Raw genomic sequence first — 18,216 nt, forward strand, 5'->3', positions numbered from 1 at the left:
TACTATCTATGGTGCTTACTAGATTATAGCATATTTTAAAAAAAAACTAAAAACTGCTATGGACAGAACAGAAGGAAACATGTTATCTCTTTATATTACACAATACATACCAAAGGTCGTGAGCAACATGTACCCCATCCCTTTGTAGTGGGCCTTTGTTGAGGGTCCTGTACTTCCTGAAACAGCCTAGCCATGTAACTGGGTTTTTGATTATTAAAAGTGTTGGCCTATCTCAAACTAATGGCACCTGCTCCTAGGTCCAGAACAGTGAAGGAGAGCACACACCGCACTCTCCATTCATTGCCATGGGAGTTCCGAAAATGGCCGGGCTCTGGGGTACAGAGAGTGTCTCAGCAATTTTCAGGCAGTCCCATAGCGGTGAATGGAGAGGCAGCCACAGATGCGCGGTCACGGTGCTTGGCTATTTTTGGAACTCCCATAGCAGCAAACAGAGGGAAGGCCATTCTGAAGGTAGGAGCAGGTCCCAGAGGTGAGACCCGCACCTTTCTGATATTGATGGAATATCCTATAGATACGCCAATACATCTAAGTAATAAACTGATAAACTGGATTCATTTTCCAAGGCCATCAACAAACCTTTAGAGTAGCAGAATATAGCTTGTTTGATGTTGTCTTGCTCCAAAGACATCTCTGCCAGTCTGACCCATTCCTCTGTGTCACTGGGGTTCAAATGAGCAGCAATCAGCTCAAACTGCAGAGACTTCTCCATGTCCCCTTGGTCCTCGTATATCATTGCAAGCGTTGAGAATGGCTCATAAGCCAGAGGAGCTGGAAAGAAAACTGGATCAGTTCTACCATAATTGATAGGGTGAGTAGAATGGCGCCTTATTTATTAACCGATCCTGTACAATCAAGTTATGGAATTGGTACCTAGAAATAAAGATATTTATGACCTGTCACCTCTCTTGACATGGCTGTTTTAATGACCACTTGCTTCCCCCCGGGCGATAGAAATTCTGGAGCGTACTTTCATATAAACCATGTTATGCCATTCTTGTTATTCCTACTAGAAGTTTATGAATAAGTTGGCAACTGGGTGTTAAAAGTCGGGTGTGTGTCCCTGCACGGTCTGATGTTGTGAATACAGATTGGGACACACCCCAGCTGGTAACACCCAGTTGGCAATTCATTCATAAAATTCAAGTAGATAAAATAGAGAAATGGCACAACATAATCCTAAGAACAGATGTTCCAGAATGGTTCTTTAATGTGGGATACAATTACTTACTAAAACAGCCATGTCAGGGGTGGTGACAGGTCCTCTTTAAAGGAAACCTGTCAACATATTCATGCCATCTAAACACAGACAGCATGAAATACTGACACGCTTCTTCATTATAAAGAATGCTGCAGGGTATCAGAGAGAACACATGCATGACTGACAGATTCTTGCCTATGCGCAAATAGCAACTTAGGGGCACGTTTATTAAGACCGGAGTTTTAGACACTGGTCTTAATAAACCCCTAAGCTGGCGGTGGTTCCTGCGAAGTTATAAAGAGGAGCTGGCCTCTCCATAACCTCGGCGCATCCAGCGCCAGTTCTAATTGTAAGACAGCTTCCAGGCTGTCTTACATTTAGACCCTTTTCTACGCCTGAAACAGGCGTAGAAGATGGTAAATGAGACAGACCTGCTAGCCTGTCCCCCTTCCCCATCACAGCCTTTTTTTTTAGGCCTGGTGTGAGCGGGGCGAAGTCGCAGATTGTTGCGCAATCTGTCTGAAATACGCCTAATTTAGGCATATTTCAGTATAATAAATGACGCCTTAGTTCTTTGTAATGAGGCAGCGTAAAGGTAGTTCATGCAGCCATGGTTAGGACAGCATAAATCTGCTAACAGGTTCCCTTACATTTTCTTCAGTACATGCTTTCGTACTGGCACTATAAGCACTGGGCAATTAATGAAAAAGAATCTCATTAAGAAAAGGGTTAATTACTCTTACCGGTAATTGGTTTTCCAATAGTCTCTACAATGGCACTCACAGGAGGGTGTCCCCGCCCCCAGGACAGGAAACAATGCAGGAGCACATGATTTAAAAAGGCCTCCTCCCCTTACCCAGTCAGTCAATAAGAGAGGACACGGAAGTGATGCAAGAAACAAAATATGTATTAGCCATTAACAAATTACATTATTTGTAAGACAAAAAGAAAAAAAAAGGGAGGGAAATCCCAGAGCCGTTGTGGAGGCGATTGGAAAAAACAATTACCGGCAAGAGTAATTAACCCTTTTCCCCGCCGCCTCCACAACAGCACTCACAGGAGGATTAACAGAGTAATCAATATTAGGGAGGGCGCAAGGCAGAAAGATCCTTGTTCTTAAGAATGTCTGTCTAATTTATAATGATAGAAAAAAAGTCATAGGGCTTGCCCACGTGGCTGCCTTGCAGATCTGTTCTAATGAGACTGAAGTAGACTCCGCCCAAGAAGAGGACACTGCTTTGGTAGAATCGGCTTTTATCCCGGAAGGGGGATGAAGATTATTTTGGACATAAGAAAAAAGGCGAGAACATCTCTGATCCTCAATCAATAGATGATTTGCTGGCCACCTGTCCCTTATTTGGACCCTGGTATTGGAGGAAGAGATGGTCTGACTGCCTGAAGTTACTGGTGGTATGCAGGTAGGATAACACGCTCCTTCTCACATCCAGGTTGTGGAATTTCCTATCTCTTTCCGTAGTTGGAGATGGACAGAAGGAAGGTAACAAAACTTCCTGTTCACACTGAAACCTGGAAACCACCTTGGGAAGAAAAGCAGGGCAATGTCTGAGAATTATGCGGTCGTCCAGGATCGTAAGATACGGAGGCTTGTGAAAGAAAGCCTGAATTTCTCCAATTCTCCTAGCAGTTGTTATTGCTACAAGGAAAAACGTTTTGTAGGTAAGCATCCTTAAAGAAATACGTTCAACTGGTTCAAACGGAGGTTCAGTTAGGAATGAGAGGACCAAGCACAGGTCCCAGGTGAGAATGATGGAACGGCAGGTAGGTAAACTTCTGGTCGTCCCCTTTAAGAAACGCTTGATGAGTGGGGAGTCTGCCAGCCTTTTATCCAGAAAGGCACTTAAAGGGATTCTGTCATCAGAATTTAGGCCTATAACCTAAACATATGGCGAGGTCCCTACTAATACACTGAATCCTAAAGTGACCTTATCAAATGCGCCTGTGGCTCTATAATCATATAAAACAGGTTTATATAACCTGTCACTCACGTCAAAATGTGTCCAAGGGGACGTCTCACGATGCAGGGTGCCCAGCTGCAGCCATCTCCTTTCGGTGCCCAGCGCCGCCTTCTGAATTGAAATCGTGAGACGTCCCCTTGGACACATTTTGACGTGAGTGACAGGTGATATAAACCTGTTTTATATGATTATAGAGCCACAGGCGCATTTGATAAGGTCACTTTAGGATTCTGTGTATTAGTAGGGACCTCGCCATATGTTTAGGTTATAGGCCTAAATTCTGATGACAGAATCCCTTTAAAGCTGAAAACTGCACCTTGAGCGTTGCAGGCCGGACACTCTTATCTAATCCAGCCTGCAAGAAACTAAGAATTTAAGGAATGTCTGGAGAAAGGTGATTATTTGAGAAGGACAAAAAAGCTTTCCGGGTTCTTTTATACATTTTTGATGTTATGGGCTTTCGGCTCAACATCATTGTAAAGATTACCGCATTAGTCAACCCTTTTTTCTTCAAGGTGAGGCATTTAGCCGCCAGCTTGAGGTGATTTATCCTAGGATGAAATACTGGTCCTTGGTGAAGAAGGTCCGGGGAGTTGTTGCGATAACAAATTTTTGATTCGATTTCGATACCATAAAAAAAGTATTGCGATACTAGATACCATTCGATACCACGCGGAAAAAACTAAACCAAAAAAGCCATGTGCATTTAGTATTTTTTTAAATGGCGAATCGCGCATTTATATATATTTTTTTCACCGCATAGATTTTTTTCTATTTTAATAGTTTGGACTTTTCGGACGTGGCGATATGTGATATGTTTATTTATTGTTTATATATTTTATATGTAATTTATACTTAATATTTTGGTGTTGTTTTTTTTTTTTTTACACTTTTTTATTTAATAACCATTTGCCCCCTTAGGGGCTAGAACCTGGGATTTTTTTCCATCCCTTGTCCTATTCACCCTGATAGATCTCTATCAGGGTGAATAGGACTTCACTCTCCCAGCTGCTCTATGCACACAGAGCGTCCTGGCTGCCATGGTAACCGATCGGAGCCCCAGGATTACACTGCTGGGGCTCCGATCAGAACTGCCACCAATGAAGAGGAGGTGAGGGCACCCTGTGGCCACTGCCAACAATGATTTTAATACTGGGGGGGTTGAGGGGGGGACGGGGCACTGAGCCACCAATGATTTTAATACTGGGGGGGTTGAGCGCACTACGCCACCAATGATAATTAACCTTTAATACATGAGGCGGGTACTGGCAGCAAATCAGCGGCATTTAACCCCTTAGGTGCCACACCTGCAACAAACCTAGTCCGGGGTAGCTGGAAGGGTCCAGAATACTCCCGCAGACAGCCTGAGCAGCAGGGGGAACCAAGACCTCCTTGGCCACAATGGAGCAATGAATGTTACCTGTGCTCCTTCCTCCTCTACAATTAGAGTTCTTGAAATCAAACTGAAGGGAGGGAAAGCATAAAGAAGAGCTTTCGGCCATGGTTGGGATAGTGTGTCTACCCATAACGGTTGGTCCTGTTGGGAGAGAGCAAAATCTTTTGATCTGCCTGTTGCCCCTTGTGGCAAATAGATCTAGATCTGGGACTCCCCATTTTTTGCAGATTTGTTGGAATATTTGAGAATTCAGGGACCATTCTCCCTCCTTCATAGCGAAGCAGCTGAGGAAGTCTGCTATTATATTGTTCTCTCCCTTCACATGAACAGCAGTTAAAGAAAAGATTTCTTTCTGCCCAGAAAAAAAATGTTGAGAGACACTGCCCCTAGGGAACGGCTTCTGGTTCCTCCCTGCTTGTTCAGGTAGGCAACTGCTGTGGTGTTGTCTGATAACACCTTTTTGTGTTTTGGAGACAAGGGAGTATGAAGAGAGACTATGTGGATGGCTGTGAGCTCTCTTAGATTGGATAAAGACTGTAACATATCTTTTCCCCAACAGCCCTGAACTATTCTCCCTTCTGAAAGGCCGCCCCATCCCGAACTGCTTGCGTCTGTGGTTACGACCATCATTTTTCCCTGCCGCCAATAGACACCTGTCTGCAAGTTCTTTTCCATTCTCCACCACATCAAGGATCTTTTTGCGGAATTTGGGATAAGAAGGCGTTTTTCTAGGGCTGAATTTGTTCCGTCCCAGGAGGATAAGATGAAGGCCTGAAGAATCCTCGTATGACTTTGAGCCCATCTGACTGACGGGATTGTAGCCGTCAGAAGACCTAGGATGGTCATGATGTTCCTGATGGAGGAAGTCCTCTGGCTGCTGAACTGAGAGACTTTCTGAAGTAGATTGTTCCTTTTTTCTAGGGGACATTAGAAGATGAGAATCTAAGAGTACTCCCAAGAAGACCTTCTTTCGGTCTGGAGACAGGTCTGATTTTTTTTAAGTTTATAATCCACACCAGGGTGGTAAAGCACTTCTTCACTTGAAAGAGGTGGGTAAGTAGAACTTCCTCTGAGAGTGTGAAGCAATCAGGAAGTCGTCCAGATATGGTACAATCAGAATCTGCTTTAGGTGTAGGTACTTCATTACTTCTGACATGTTCTTCAAAAAAATCCTTGGAGCAGAGGAGAGTCCGAATGGGAGGGCTCCGAACTGAAAATGGCATAGTTGGTCCCCCATGAAGACAGGGATTCTTAAATACTTTTAATGAGTCTGACATATTGGGACATGATCGTAAGCGTCCTGGAGGTCCATGGTTGCCATGAAACAGTCCTGAGGGAGTAAATTGATTGTGGATCTTATAGTTTCCATCTTGAATTTTTGGTATATGATGGATCTGTTGAGGGATTTTAAATTTATTATTAAACGGAAGGTTCCGTTTGGCTTTTGTACCAGAAATATTGGAGAATAGAAATCTTTGCCGTACTGATCTACCGGAACCGTAAAGAGTACCTTCTTGTTTACAAAAGGAGATTTCTAATTTTAGACAAAACTGATTTTCTTTGAGGCAGCTTCTTGTTTATGATAAATCAATCTGGGGTAGTGGAGGAAAACTCTAGTTTTAAACCCTCTTTTAGGGTAGATACTACCCACGGGGAGGCTCCTATTTTTTCCCAGGCCGAGGTGAAGAAAGTTAAATCTTCCCCCGATATGGCATATGGTGTCATTGTGTGGGATGGAAGGAGTTCTCAGGATTAAATAGGAATCCTTTTCCTCTGACCCTAGAAGGCTGCCACCTCCTTGACCCTTCTTTCATCTTCTGATCCAGCCTCGATTTTTTCTGGTTCTGAAAGGACCGTCTTTGATGAAAGTAATGATTTTCAAGGGGAAATCCTTTTTTCTTATCTTAAGGCCATTTCAAGAATATCTAATCCCGAGCCAAATAATCTATCATCTTCACAGCGGATCGAGCAAAGGCAGTTTTTTTACCTGGCGTCACCAGACCATGTATGAAGCCAGTTGCTCTACGAGCCGCATTGGATAGAGCAGCTGACCTGGCGGAAAATCTAACCAGGTCTGCAGACTCATCTGCTAAAAAATGTGATCCTTTTTTTAATACAGGCAGGAAAAATAAGATTTCCTCCCTCGGGGTACCAGCTGCTACATAAGTGCTCTTCTAGCTGAATTAGCCAGATGGATAGAGATCTGGCTGTGCAGGTAGAAGCAATACTGGGACGCAGCATAGCAGTATTTGTTTCCCAGGCCTACTTCAATAAACTTTCAGACTTCTTGTTCATGGGATCTCACAAGAGACCCATGTCCTCAAACTGCAAAGAGGTCTTTTTTGAAATGTGGGCAACCGGGGCATCGATCTTTGGCGTTTTGTCCCACAGATTAGATTCGGTGTCCGCAAAGGGATATTTTCTTTTAAAGGAATTTGTCACAGTTGTTCTTCTTTCAGGATCTCTCCATCCTTTGGATATCAGGGATTTTAAGTTGTTATGGATGGGGAAGACCCTTTTTCTTCTTTCCCCCAGCCCCTGTAACATATGATCCTGTATGGAGTGAGTTTCTTTCACCTCCTCAATGTCCATAGTGGCTCTTAAGTCAGTCTCTTCAGGCAGAAACAAGGGTTTTTCCCGAGCCGTCATCTGAGGAAGCAGAGTCTGGATCAGATACAAGCTCTCCTTCATGCAGCTTAAGCCCCAAGTCCGAAGTAAAGGATCTTTGAGACGTGAATGGGTGTGGGGATCGAGGTTTCATCTTCGATTCAACCGCTGCATTTGCTTCTTCATTAATTATAGCTCTCATGGAATCAAGGAAGGATGGTGACTCTTCTGTGACCACCTTCTCAGTGCATTTTGGACATAAATACTTTTTTGTTATAGAGGAAAAAGTCTTCCTGCAGATGGCGCACTTCTTGCGTCCCGAATCTTCCCCAGCTGGTTTAGGTGCCATGGTCTCTGGGCCCTAAGAAAAAATAAAAAGGGACTAGGGCCAGGAATGTAAAGGACCATGATCTACACCAGGGGTGAAATACTGGGAAAACACCACTGCGACCATGAAACGAAGAAGCCAACCGTAGTGCATAATCATTAGGCATATAGAAGAGAAATATAAAAGCAGGGAGAAAAAACAAAACCCCCACTGGGGAGGAGGCTTACCGGGCTGAGGTAGCGGGATCTCCAGGCTTCCTTGTTGAGTCCGCATCCACCGGGGCAAGCATGCTGCTGGCGGTGATAGAGGGATAGAACAGACTGTTCCTCACTCCTTTTAAACTTCCCGCCGGGAGGAGGCCTTTTTAAATCATGCGCTTCTGCGTTTTTCCTGTCATGGGGGCGGGGACACCCTCCTGTGTGTGCCGTTGTGGAGGCACCGGGAAAAAATTCACCTGATACACCAGTATAAAATCTTTATTCAATAATTACATCATAAAAATATTAAAAAGCTGCAATGAATAAGCAATGTTATAAATAATATTGCAACTACCCAAAATATTTAAAATCAATTTAAAGGGGTTGTCTCACCTCGACAAGTGCCATTTATCATGAAGACAAACAACTTCATTTTAAATTTTTCATTTTAATAATATTTATGAAAGAAATGGGGCCCTCTTATAACATAACACTGCTTATCCACTGCCGCTTTTAAATGTTTTTATGATGTAATTATTGAATAAAGTTTTTATATTTTATACTGGTATATCAGGTGACCTCCCACCCACCCACATCTGTGGTGAGACAACTCCTTTAAACAGAAGAGCCAAATCAGTAGTAGAGGGCCTGTTTGAGCAGCTTTAAAATACAGTATTTTTAGAAAATTGCAAAGCAGATGCAAAAATATGGCACTACCAATGAAAGAAAAAGTTGAGAATACACCTCTGTATGTATTTGATACCTTTATCACCCAATATAAATATAACTTTTGCTTACATTTGATTAACTGGTGAAATCACCTAATTGCCCTTAAACTGATCTCAGCTCTAAAGTCATTCTTTACAGAGATGAATAGGACCCATCGGTACTCTCACTTATGAAATTATATAACTCCAATTATCTTCAACAGATGGGAAAGAAGTATACATGGCTATGTCTTCAAGGAAAGAATGAGACTTATTTCTTTGGTCTAGTAGATGGAGCTCTAATGATCTCACAATTATGTAGACATCCCATGGGCATTATAGATATTTGTCAGCTACTTCCACAGTCCCACTGCTACCAAGTAAGTGCAATTTCTGGCCTGGAAACAATGAAGTATTTAGACCTTCACATTTATATGACTGCATACCTTGCCTAATGATTTCCATACACATCAATATGGCATCTTCTGCCTCCCCTCGGGCAAAACGGATGTTGGCTTCTCCCATGAGGCCTCGGAGAGCTTTGGGGAGCTTACTGCGAGGTCTTTTTGCCTATTAAAAAGGATCATTGACACTTTAGAGTCCTTATGTTTTCACTAAAATCATGAAGATTACGAATAGAGATGAGCGAATTTCCGCTTAGGAAATTCGTTCACACTTAGTTTAGGCCTCTTTCACACGGGCGTCGCGTGTGAGGGCCGGATAGGATGCGGGTGCGTCGCGGGAAAATGCACTTTTGCACGCGCGTGAGAAAAATCGTCATGTTTGGTACCCAGACCCGAACTTCTTCACAGAAGTTCAGGTTTGGGATCGGTGTTGTGTAAATTTTATTATTTTCCCTTATAACATGGTTATAAGGGAAAATAATAGCATTCTTAATACAGAATGCTAAGTAAAATAGGGCTGGAGGGGTTAAAAAAAAGCCTTGATCGTGTAGCCCGGCTTCTCTTCTTTCTTCTTCGAGGACCTGGGAGAAAAGGACCTTTGGTGAAGTCACTGCGCTCATCACATGGTCCGTCACATGATCCATCACCCTAGTGACGGACCATGTGATGAGCGCAGTGACGTCACCAATTTATTTTCTTCCAGGTTTTCAAAGAAGAAGAAAGAAGACAAGCCGTGCTGCGCGAACAAGTGGATGAGGGGAGTTAAAAGTATTATTTTTTTAACCCCTTCATCCCTAATTTACTTAGCATTCTGTATTAAGAATGCCATTATTTTCCCTTATAACAATGTTATAAGGGAAAATAAAGATCGGGTCCCCATCCCGATCGTCACCTAGGATCCATGTGTGAAAATCGCACAGCATCCGCACTTGCTTGTAGGATGCTTGTGATTTTCGCACAGCCCCATTCACTTAAATATTGTGAAAAACACACAATATAGAGCATGCTGCGATTTTAACGCAATGCACAAGTGATGCGTGTAAATCACCGCTCATGTGCACAGCGCCATAGAAATTAATGGGTCCGGATTCAGTGCGGGTGCAGTGTGTTCACCTCACGCATTGCACCCGCGCGGAAAACTCGCCCATGTGAAAAGGGCCTTAGTGGTAAAAGGTGAATTGTGTTACGGATTTCCTTACCACGGACCATAACGCAATTCTATGACGGAATGCATAACGGAATAGAAGTCTATGGCCAGCATAACGGATTTGTTCCGTTTCCATTATGCAGGAGAGGACTCCCCTGCATAACGGAAACGGGACGGATCCGTTTTGCAGCCCATAGACTTCTATTATGACGGCATGAATAACGGAATGCCTCTAAAGCAGGTGTGCACAACGTTTCCTGGTTGGGGGCCACATTGCCAGACTGAACCAATGACGAGGGCCGAAATTAAAATTTAAAGGTGCATTAACAACTGAAATATTGTACTTATGGCATATTGAACACACATTATATAGCAATAATGTCTAGTTACACTTCCAGGACTCCCATCTAATGGGAGAAATACATGAAAAATACATGTGAGCATCCACAAGACATAGGCATACATGTCTGTTACCAGATGGTTGGGGGCCGCACAGAATAGTATTAAGGGCCGCATGTGGTCCCCGGGCCGCAGGTTGTGCACCCCTGCTCTAAAGGAATTCAGTTCTGCATTCCGTCATAGAATTGCGTTATGGTCCCTGGTGACGGAATCCATAGCGCAATTCATTTTATACCGCCAAAGTGTGCATGAATTTCTAAATATGAAATTCGCTCATCTCTAATTATGAACCATGATGAAATGCATTTATGATTAAAGAAACTAAAAACACAAAGAACTGAGAAAAATAAGGCTTACAAATAAGTGCACATTTTGCGCCCGCAGGCTTCCTTTCATGTAGGATACTCAAATATAAACATCATGTACAATACGGATGACAAAACACAAAACATTTCTGTAAATCGATCCCATTATAGTCAATGGGATCTGTTTTGCTTCCTTTGTGACAGTTATGTGCCGACTACGGCACCTTCGTTATTTTCATTCATCCTATAATGGAGCAGAACAGAAGAAATAAATAATACTGATGTAAAAACATATAGCTGTTCTTTCCAGATCTGGCATTAAGGCACCTGTACACAGCGCGGTCCGGCTGAGGGAGCACTGCTAAATGCTGGGAAGCCCTGCAGCGTGTACAGGCGCCCTTAGACTGATCTGTAAAATACCTTCATTATCTTTCTGTTTTCTCTGTTAATTTCCATTTCCAGGGCAAAGACATCACCAGCAGAAGGCTGCTCTGAGATTTCTTCTCCTTCATCTTCCTCATCTTCATCCTCTCCATCATCTTTTTCATCTTCTCCAATCATTGATGCAAATACTCTTTGAACTGACTTGCTGACACCATCTGCTGTTTCACCTTCTAAATGCAACCGGAAAAAACATTTGTGAAAATCCAAACTGAACTGACATTACACCATAATGTACCATTTCACTGCAATAAGGCTATAAGACTTGCTAAAAGCAATATCAGTGGTCATCTCCGGATCCCCCATATGTTAGGAGAATGGCCTTCCTTGACCCAATTTGCCACACTATAAAAAGAGTATAACAGTTAGAGGTGATCATTTATGCACACGGCTCTCTCCATTGTAGTTTATGGGAGCTGGAAGATGCTACACTACAACACTCAATCTATACAATCTTCTCCTCCTGCAGTGCTAAATGTAGCCGAGGACCCTCAGCATGCCAATAGGAGGCAGTTCTGGAAAGGAATATAAAGAAAAATGGTTTAAGCAAAAAAATAAAATGAACAATTCTTATGAGACCCTTACCTAATTTTACACAAAAAGAATAACAAAACATAATTGGATGCCCCATAACTGCAAAAATGTGCAAACTATTAAAATATATAAATATTTATCCTGCATGATAAATGCTGTAACATAGTTAATACGGTTAAAAAAAGACATAAGTCCATCAAGTTCAACCAAGGGATAGGTTGGGACGTGAATCCCAGAAGGAAGTGAGACTCAGATTTCTACACATTTTTATAAGCATTAATGTAATTTACTTTAAAAAATTCATCTAAACCCTTTTTAAAACTCTCCACTATTCCTGCTGTGACCACGTCCTGAGGAAGTCTATTCCACAGATTCACAGTTCTTACAGTAAAGAAGCTTTGATGCTTCTGGAGACTGAACTTTTTCTTCTCCAGTCGGAGGCAGTGCCCCCTTTACATATTTGTATAGGTTAGGCTACTTTCACACTTGCGTTCGGAGCGGATCCGTCTTGTATTGCACAGACGGATCCGCACCTATAATGCAAACTATGGTATCTGTTCAGAACGGATCCGTCTGCATTATATTTCAGAAAAAAATCTAAGTGTGAAAGATAGTCAGACGGATCCGTCCTGACTTTACATTGAAAGTCAATGGGGGACGGAGCCGTTTGAAATTGCACCATATTGTGTCAAAGTCAAACGGATCCGTCCCCATTGACTTCCATTATAAGTCTGGACGGATCCGCTTGCCTCCGCACGGCCAGGCGGACACCCGAATGCTGCAAGCATCGTTCGGGTGTCCGCCTCCTGAGCGGAACGGAGGCGAAACGGAGCCATCCTGATGCATTCTGAGCGGATCCGCATCCACTCAGAATGCATTGGGGATATACGGATGCGTTCGGGGCCGCTTGTGAGAGCCTTCAAACGGAACTCACAAGCGGAACCCCGAACGCTAGTGTGAAAGTAGCCTTAGTCTGACAACGTCTGTCCTTGATAAACCCATGTTGGTTATCACTTATATTATTATTTATAGTCACATACTCTTGTATATAGTCCCTTAAGAGTCCTTGAAACATTTTTCCCACAACAGAAGTTAAACTAACTGATCTAAAATTACCTATGAAGGACCTAGATCTTTTTTTGAATATGGGCACCACATTTACCTTGCGCCAATCACTTGGCACTGTACCAGTCCCTAGAGAATCTTTAAAAATGATAAACAGGGGCACAGCAATGACTGAACTGAGCTCTTTAAGCACTTTTGGGTGTAATCCATCTGGACCCGGAGCCTTGTTCACATTTACCTTATCTAACTTATCTTAGGCCATATCTACAGTTAGCCAAGTGAGTATATCACTGGATGTACTAACAGCCCCAGCACCACAGATATCAGCTCCTTTCTCTTCTTTTGTATATACAGAGCTAAAAAAAACATTTAGTAACTCTGCCTTTTCCTTAATTTCAGTGACTTACCCCCACACATGGTACAAATGACTGCTGGGACCCCCCACCAATCAGTTAGCTATCGCCTATCCTGTGGATAGGGCATAACTTTTAAATTTGCCAAAACCCCTTTAAGTTTTGCGGTCTTTTGGAGTGATTCAATATGACAATGTGGCTCTTGGACTGGAAAAGGTTGTGCGCCCCTGGGTGGTGTGATGTGCCAGGCCTATCACAGCTATAATTATAGATCGTGCTGCCCTAGGCAATTTGGGGCAAGTATACCCTAAAGTTAGCCCCACATATAAGACATGTGCCTCTGAATACAGAATTTTTCAAAACTTTTATTTTTCCAATAGAGGCCTGATAGCAGAATATACTCATTAATAATGCCCCACTGCATGTCTGATATGACCCTCACCGTAGCTACATTTTCAGTTTACGTGCATACAACCGTATAGAAAAACTATAGGCTGGCGACAATTTAGGGGTATGGAAGCCACGGGCTGACAGCTGTGACCCTGGAGGATAAGAAGGACACATACAAAACTCAGTGAGGACAAAGTCACAAGCACATAGAGCTTACAGAATAAAGGTCCTTTACAGGGGACGATATTACAGCAGATAATCGGGAAGGAAACGTTCCTTTCAGACAATCTGTTGATTGCTGGTAGAGGAGACTGCAGCATTTACATGCAGCGATCTCCTTCGGAATATGGGGGGGGGAGGGAGTGATCGCTAATGCCATAAGGACTCGTTTGCCAGCAGGAGATCGTGTTTACACAGTTCACTTTTGGTGCACACTTCGCTCGTTTATGAGGTAATCTGCAGTACATTTACACCGCCCGATCATCGCTTTACGTTACTATGAACGCTCGATAGTGATAATCTGTGCCATTAAAGTGTAACGGTCATCCTTTTTTTAAATTTTTGTAATGTCTAGGGGCAGTGATACAAACAATTTTTGTAATATACTTTAATTAATGAAATTGTACATTTCAATTAGAAAGAAAGCTCTAAAGTGGCCCATTTTGAGCCTTCGCAACGCTCCTCTGTCTTCTGTTTAAATAACTAGAGATTTGCTCAGCACTGACTGCGTTATGTAAACAGAAGACAGGGAGTGTTGCTTAGGGCTCTTTCACACTTGCGTTATTGTCTTCCGGCATAGAGTTCCGTCGTCGGGACTCTATGCCGGAAGAATACTGATCAGGATTATCCTAATGCATTCTGAATGGAGAGTAATCCGTTCAGGATGCATCAGGATGTCTTCAGTTCCGGTACGGAACGTTTTTTGGCCGGAGAAAATACCGCAGCATGCTGCGCTTTTTGCTCCGGCCAAAAATCCTGAAGACTTGCCGCAAGGCCGGATCCGGGATCAATGCCCATTGAAAGGCATTGATCCGGATCCGGCCTTAAGCTAAACGTCGTTTCGGCGCATTGCCGCATCCGACATTTAGCTTTTTCTGAATAGTTACCATGGCTGCCGGGACGCTAAAGTCCTGGCAGCCATGGTAAAGTGTAGTGGGGAGCGGGGAGCAGTGTACTTACCGTCCGTGCGGGTCCCCGGGCGCTCCAGAGTGACGTCAGGGCGCCCCAAGCGCATGGATCACGTGATCACATGGATCACGTCATCCATGCGCATGGGGCGCTCTGACGTCATTCTGGAGCGCCCGGGGAGCCGCACGGACGGTAAGTACACTGCTCCCCGCTCCCCGCTCCTACTATGGCAACCAGGACTTTAATAGCGTCCTGGGTGCCATAGTAACACTGAAAGCATTTGGAAGACGGTTCCGTCTTCAAATGCTTTCAGTACACTTGCGTTGTTACGGATCCGGCAGGCACCTCCGGCAACGGAAGTGCATGCCGGATCCCAACAACGCAAGTGTGAAAGAGGCCTAAGGCTCAAAATGGGTCACTTTAGAGCTATTTTTTCCCGTCCCTCACCACAGCACCACAGAGAGAGGATCCGCTCCCAGGGACAGGACACCTGCAGACTAAAAAGGTGGAGCTTCTCTCCAACCTCAGTGGTTTCCTGTCCCTGGAGCAGGAGACCTGCAGTTTTCTTTACAGGTACCGCTAGCCTAGGAGATCCCAGAAATGTTCTGGAGGGCTATGTGGTAATACCTGGCGGGGTCTATCGCGCCAAAGTTTTGGGCTGACAGGACCCTAGGAGCTAAAAGGGGGGGGGTCTGGGCCCTCTGTCCGGTTCTTGGGGCAGGTGCGTGGGCCCCTCCAGTGGAGTAAGGCCACGTGACGTTTAGAGCCCAGATCCATGGGTAAGAGGAAGCAGCCCAGAAAGGTATTGCATTCCATCGCATGCAGCCCGGATCCATGGAGGGAACATGTATTGCGGTGCATTCTCTGGTATGCAGCTCCCATGGCTGTGAAAGAAGGTACTCCTTATAATGATTGTACTTAGGTTATACAGCAAATATTTATGTGGCCTGGTTGTCTGCTTCTTGGCTTCAGGGCCTGGTTGACTGCCTCATGGCTTCAGGGCCTGCCTCTTGGATTTTGGGCCTGGATGGTCTACCTCTTGGCTTCATGGCTTGGGTGGCCTGCCTCTTGGCTTTCGGGCCTGGGTGGTCTGCCTGTTGGCTAAAGGGCCTGGAAGGCCTGCCTCCTGGCTTCGGGGCCTAGGTCGTCTGCCCCTTGGTTTTGGGGGTTAGATAGTCTACCTCTGTGGCCTGGTTGACAACCTTTGGAGGACTGGATGACCGTCTTCAGGCCTTCCTGCCTGAACAGCTCTGTTATGCTGGTTTTTTCTGATTACTGATTTTCCCTGGCGGGATGAATGCCTGTTGCATCTATACTTGGTTGGCTTACACCTACAGCATCGGACTGGTTGACTGAATGCCTGTCGGCGTCCGGCTGCCTTTGAGCCTGTGCCTGTCGGCGTCCGGCTGCCTTTGAGCCTGTGCTTGTCGGCGTCCGGCTGCCTTTGAGCCTGTGCCTGTCGGCGTCCGGCTGCCTTTGAGCCTGTGCCTGTCGGCGTCCGGCTGCCTTTGAGCCTGTGCCTGTCGGCGTCCGGCTGCCTTTGAGCCTGTGCCTGTCGGCGTCCGGCTGCCTTTGAGCCTGTGCCTGTCGGCGTCCGGCTGCCTTTAACCCCTTAAGGACAGGGCTCATTTTCACCTTAACCTCTTTAGGACACAGCCTTATTTCACCTTAAGGACCAGGCCATTTTTTGCAAATCTGACTAGTGTCACTTTAAGTGGTGATAACTTTAAAACACTTTGAGTTATCCAGGCCATTCTGAGACTGTTTTTTCATCAGATGTTTTTTCCCCATATGTCTACTTCATGTTTGGATCATTTTGGGAATGTCATTTTATTTTTTGGGGACGTTACAAGGCTTAGAAGTTTAGAAGCAAATCTTGAAAATTTTCACAAATTTTCCAAAACCCACTTTTTAAGGACCAGTTTACAGAAACACCCCATATGTGGTTGTAAACTGCTGTATGACCAAACGGCAGGGTGCACAAGGAAAGGAACGCCATATGGTTTCTGGAAGGCAGATTTTGATGGCCTTTTTTTTTTGACACCATGTCGCATTTGAAGAACCCCTGATGCACCCCTAGAGTAGAAATTCCTTATAAGTGACCACATCTAAGAAACTACAGCCCTCAAGGTATTCAAAACTGATTTTGCAAGCATTATTAACCCTTTAGGCCTTCCATAAGATTTAATGGAAAATTTTCGTGAGGCTTACATAATAGAAACCACCCAAAAACTACACCCCTCAAGGTATTCAAAACTGATTCTTTGCGGCGGCCCTGTTCTTCTGGGTGGACGCGCTGGTGCGTCCTCTCGCGAAACGCAAGATTTCCTGTGAACGCGCGCACACAGGCGCGCGCGTTCACAGGATCGGAAGGTAAGAGAGTGGATCTCCAGCCTGCCAGCGGCGATCGTTCGCTGGCAGGCTGGAGATGCGATTTTTTTTTAACCCCTAACAGGTATATTAGACGCTGTTTTGATAACAGCGTCTAATATACCTGCTACCTTGTCCTCTGGTGGTCCCCTTTGTTTGGATCGACCACCAGAGGACACAGGTAGCTCAGTAATATGTTATACCAAGCACCACTACACTACACCCCCCCCCCCCTGTCACTTATTAACCCCTTATTCACCCTTGATCACCCCTGATCATCCCCTGTCATTGATTACCCCCCTGTAAAGCTCCATTCAGATGTCCGCATGATTTTTACGGATCCACTGATAGATGGATCGGATCCGCAAAACGCATACGGACGTCTGAATGGAGCCTTACAGGGGCGTGATCAATGACTGTGGTGATCACCCCATATAGACTCCCTGATCACCCCCCTGTCATTGATTACCCCCCTGTAAAGCTCCATTCAGATGTCCGCATGATTTTTACGGATCCACTGATAGATGGATCGGATCCGCAAAACGCATACGGACAACTGAATGGAGCCTTACAGGGGGGTGATCAATGACTGTGGTGATCACCCCATATAGACTCCCTGATCACCCCCCTGTCATTGATCACCCCCCTGTAAGGCTCCATTCAGACATTTTTTTGGCCCAAGTTAGCGGAAATTATTTTTTTTTTTCTTACAAAGTCTCATATTCCACTAACTTGTGTCAAAAAATAAAATCTCACATGAACTCACCATACCCCTCACGGAATCCAAATGCGTAAAATTTTTTAGACATTTATATTCCAGACTTCTTCTCACGCTTTAGGGCCCCTAGAATGCCAGGGCAGTATAAATACCCCACATGTGACCCCATTTCGGAAAGAAGACACCCCCAGGTATTCCGTGAGGGGCATATTGAGTCCATGAAAGATTGAAATTTTTGTCCCAAGTTAGCGGAAAGGGAGACTTTGTGAGAAAAAAATAAAATAATCAATTTCTGCTAACTTGTGCCAAAAAAAAAAAATTTCTATGAACTCGCCATGCCCCTCATTGAATACCTTGGGGTGTCTTCTTTCCAAAATGGGGTCACATGTGGGGTATTTATACTGCCCTGGCATTCTAGGGGTCCTAAAGCGTGAGAAGAAGTCTGGGATCCAAATATCTAAAAATGCCCTCATAAAATGAATGTGGGCCCCTTTGCGCATCTAGGCTGCAAAAAAGTGTCACACATGTGGTA

General features: G+C 44.4%; 1 protein-coding gene across 3 annotated transcripts in view; it reads right to left on the reverse strand.

Annotated features, from left to right (window-relative positions):
- GTF3C3 (general transcription factor IIIC subunit 3) overlaps positions 1 to 18,216 on the reverse strand; it is a 129,248-nt gene that overhangs the window by 82,710 nt on the left and 28,322 nt on the right. For all 3 annotated transcript variants that reach the window (XM_040405671.1, XM_040405672.1, XM_040405673.1), the window contains exons 4-6: positions 11,106 to 11,299; positions 8,877 to 9,000; positions 598 to 789 (exon numbers count right to left, since the gene is read on the reverse strand). In XM_040405671.1, coding sequence (XP_040261605.1) covers positions 598 to 789; positions 8,877 to 9,000; positions 11,106 to 11,299 — 510 coding nt within the window. The remainder of the gene's footprint in view (positions 1 to 597; positions 790 to 8,876; positions 9,001 to 11,105; positions 11,300 to 18,216) is intronic.

This window comes from Bufo bufo, chromosome 8 (genome assembly GCF_905171765.1).
Source record: "Bufo bufo chromosome 8, aBufBuf1.1, whole genome shotgun sequence".
Lineage (NCBI taxonomy): Eukaryota > Metazoa > Chordata > Amphibia > Anura > Bufonidae > Bufo > Bufo bufo.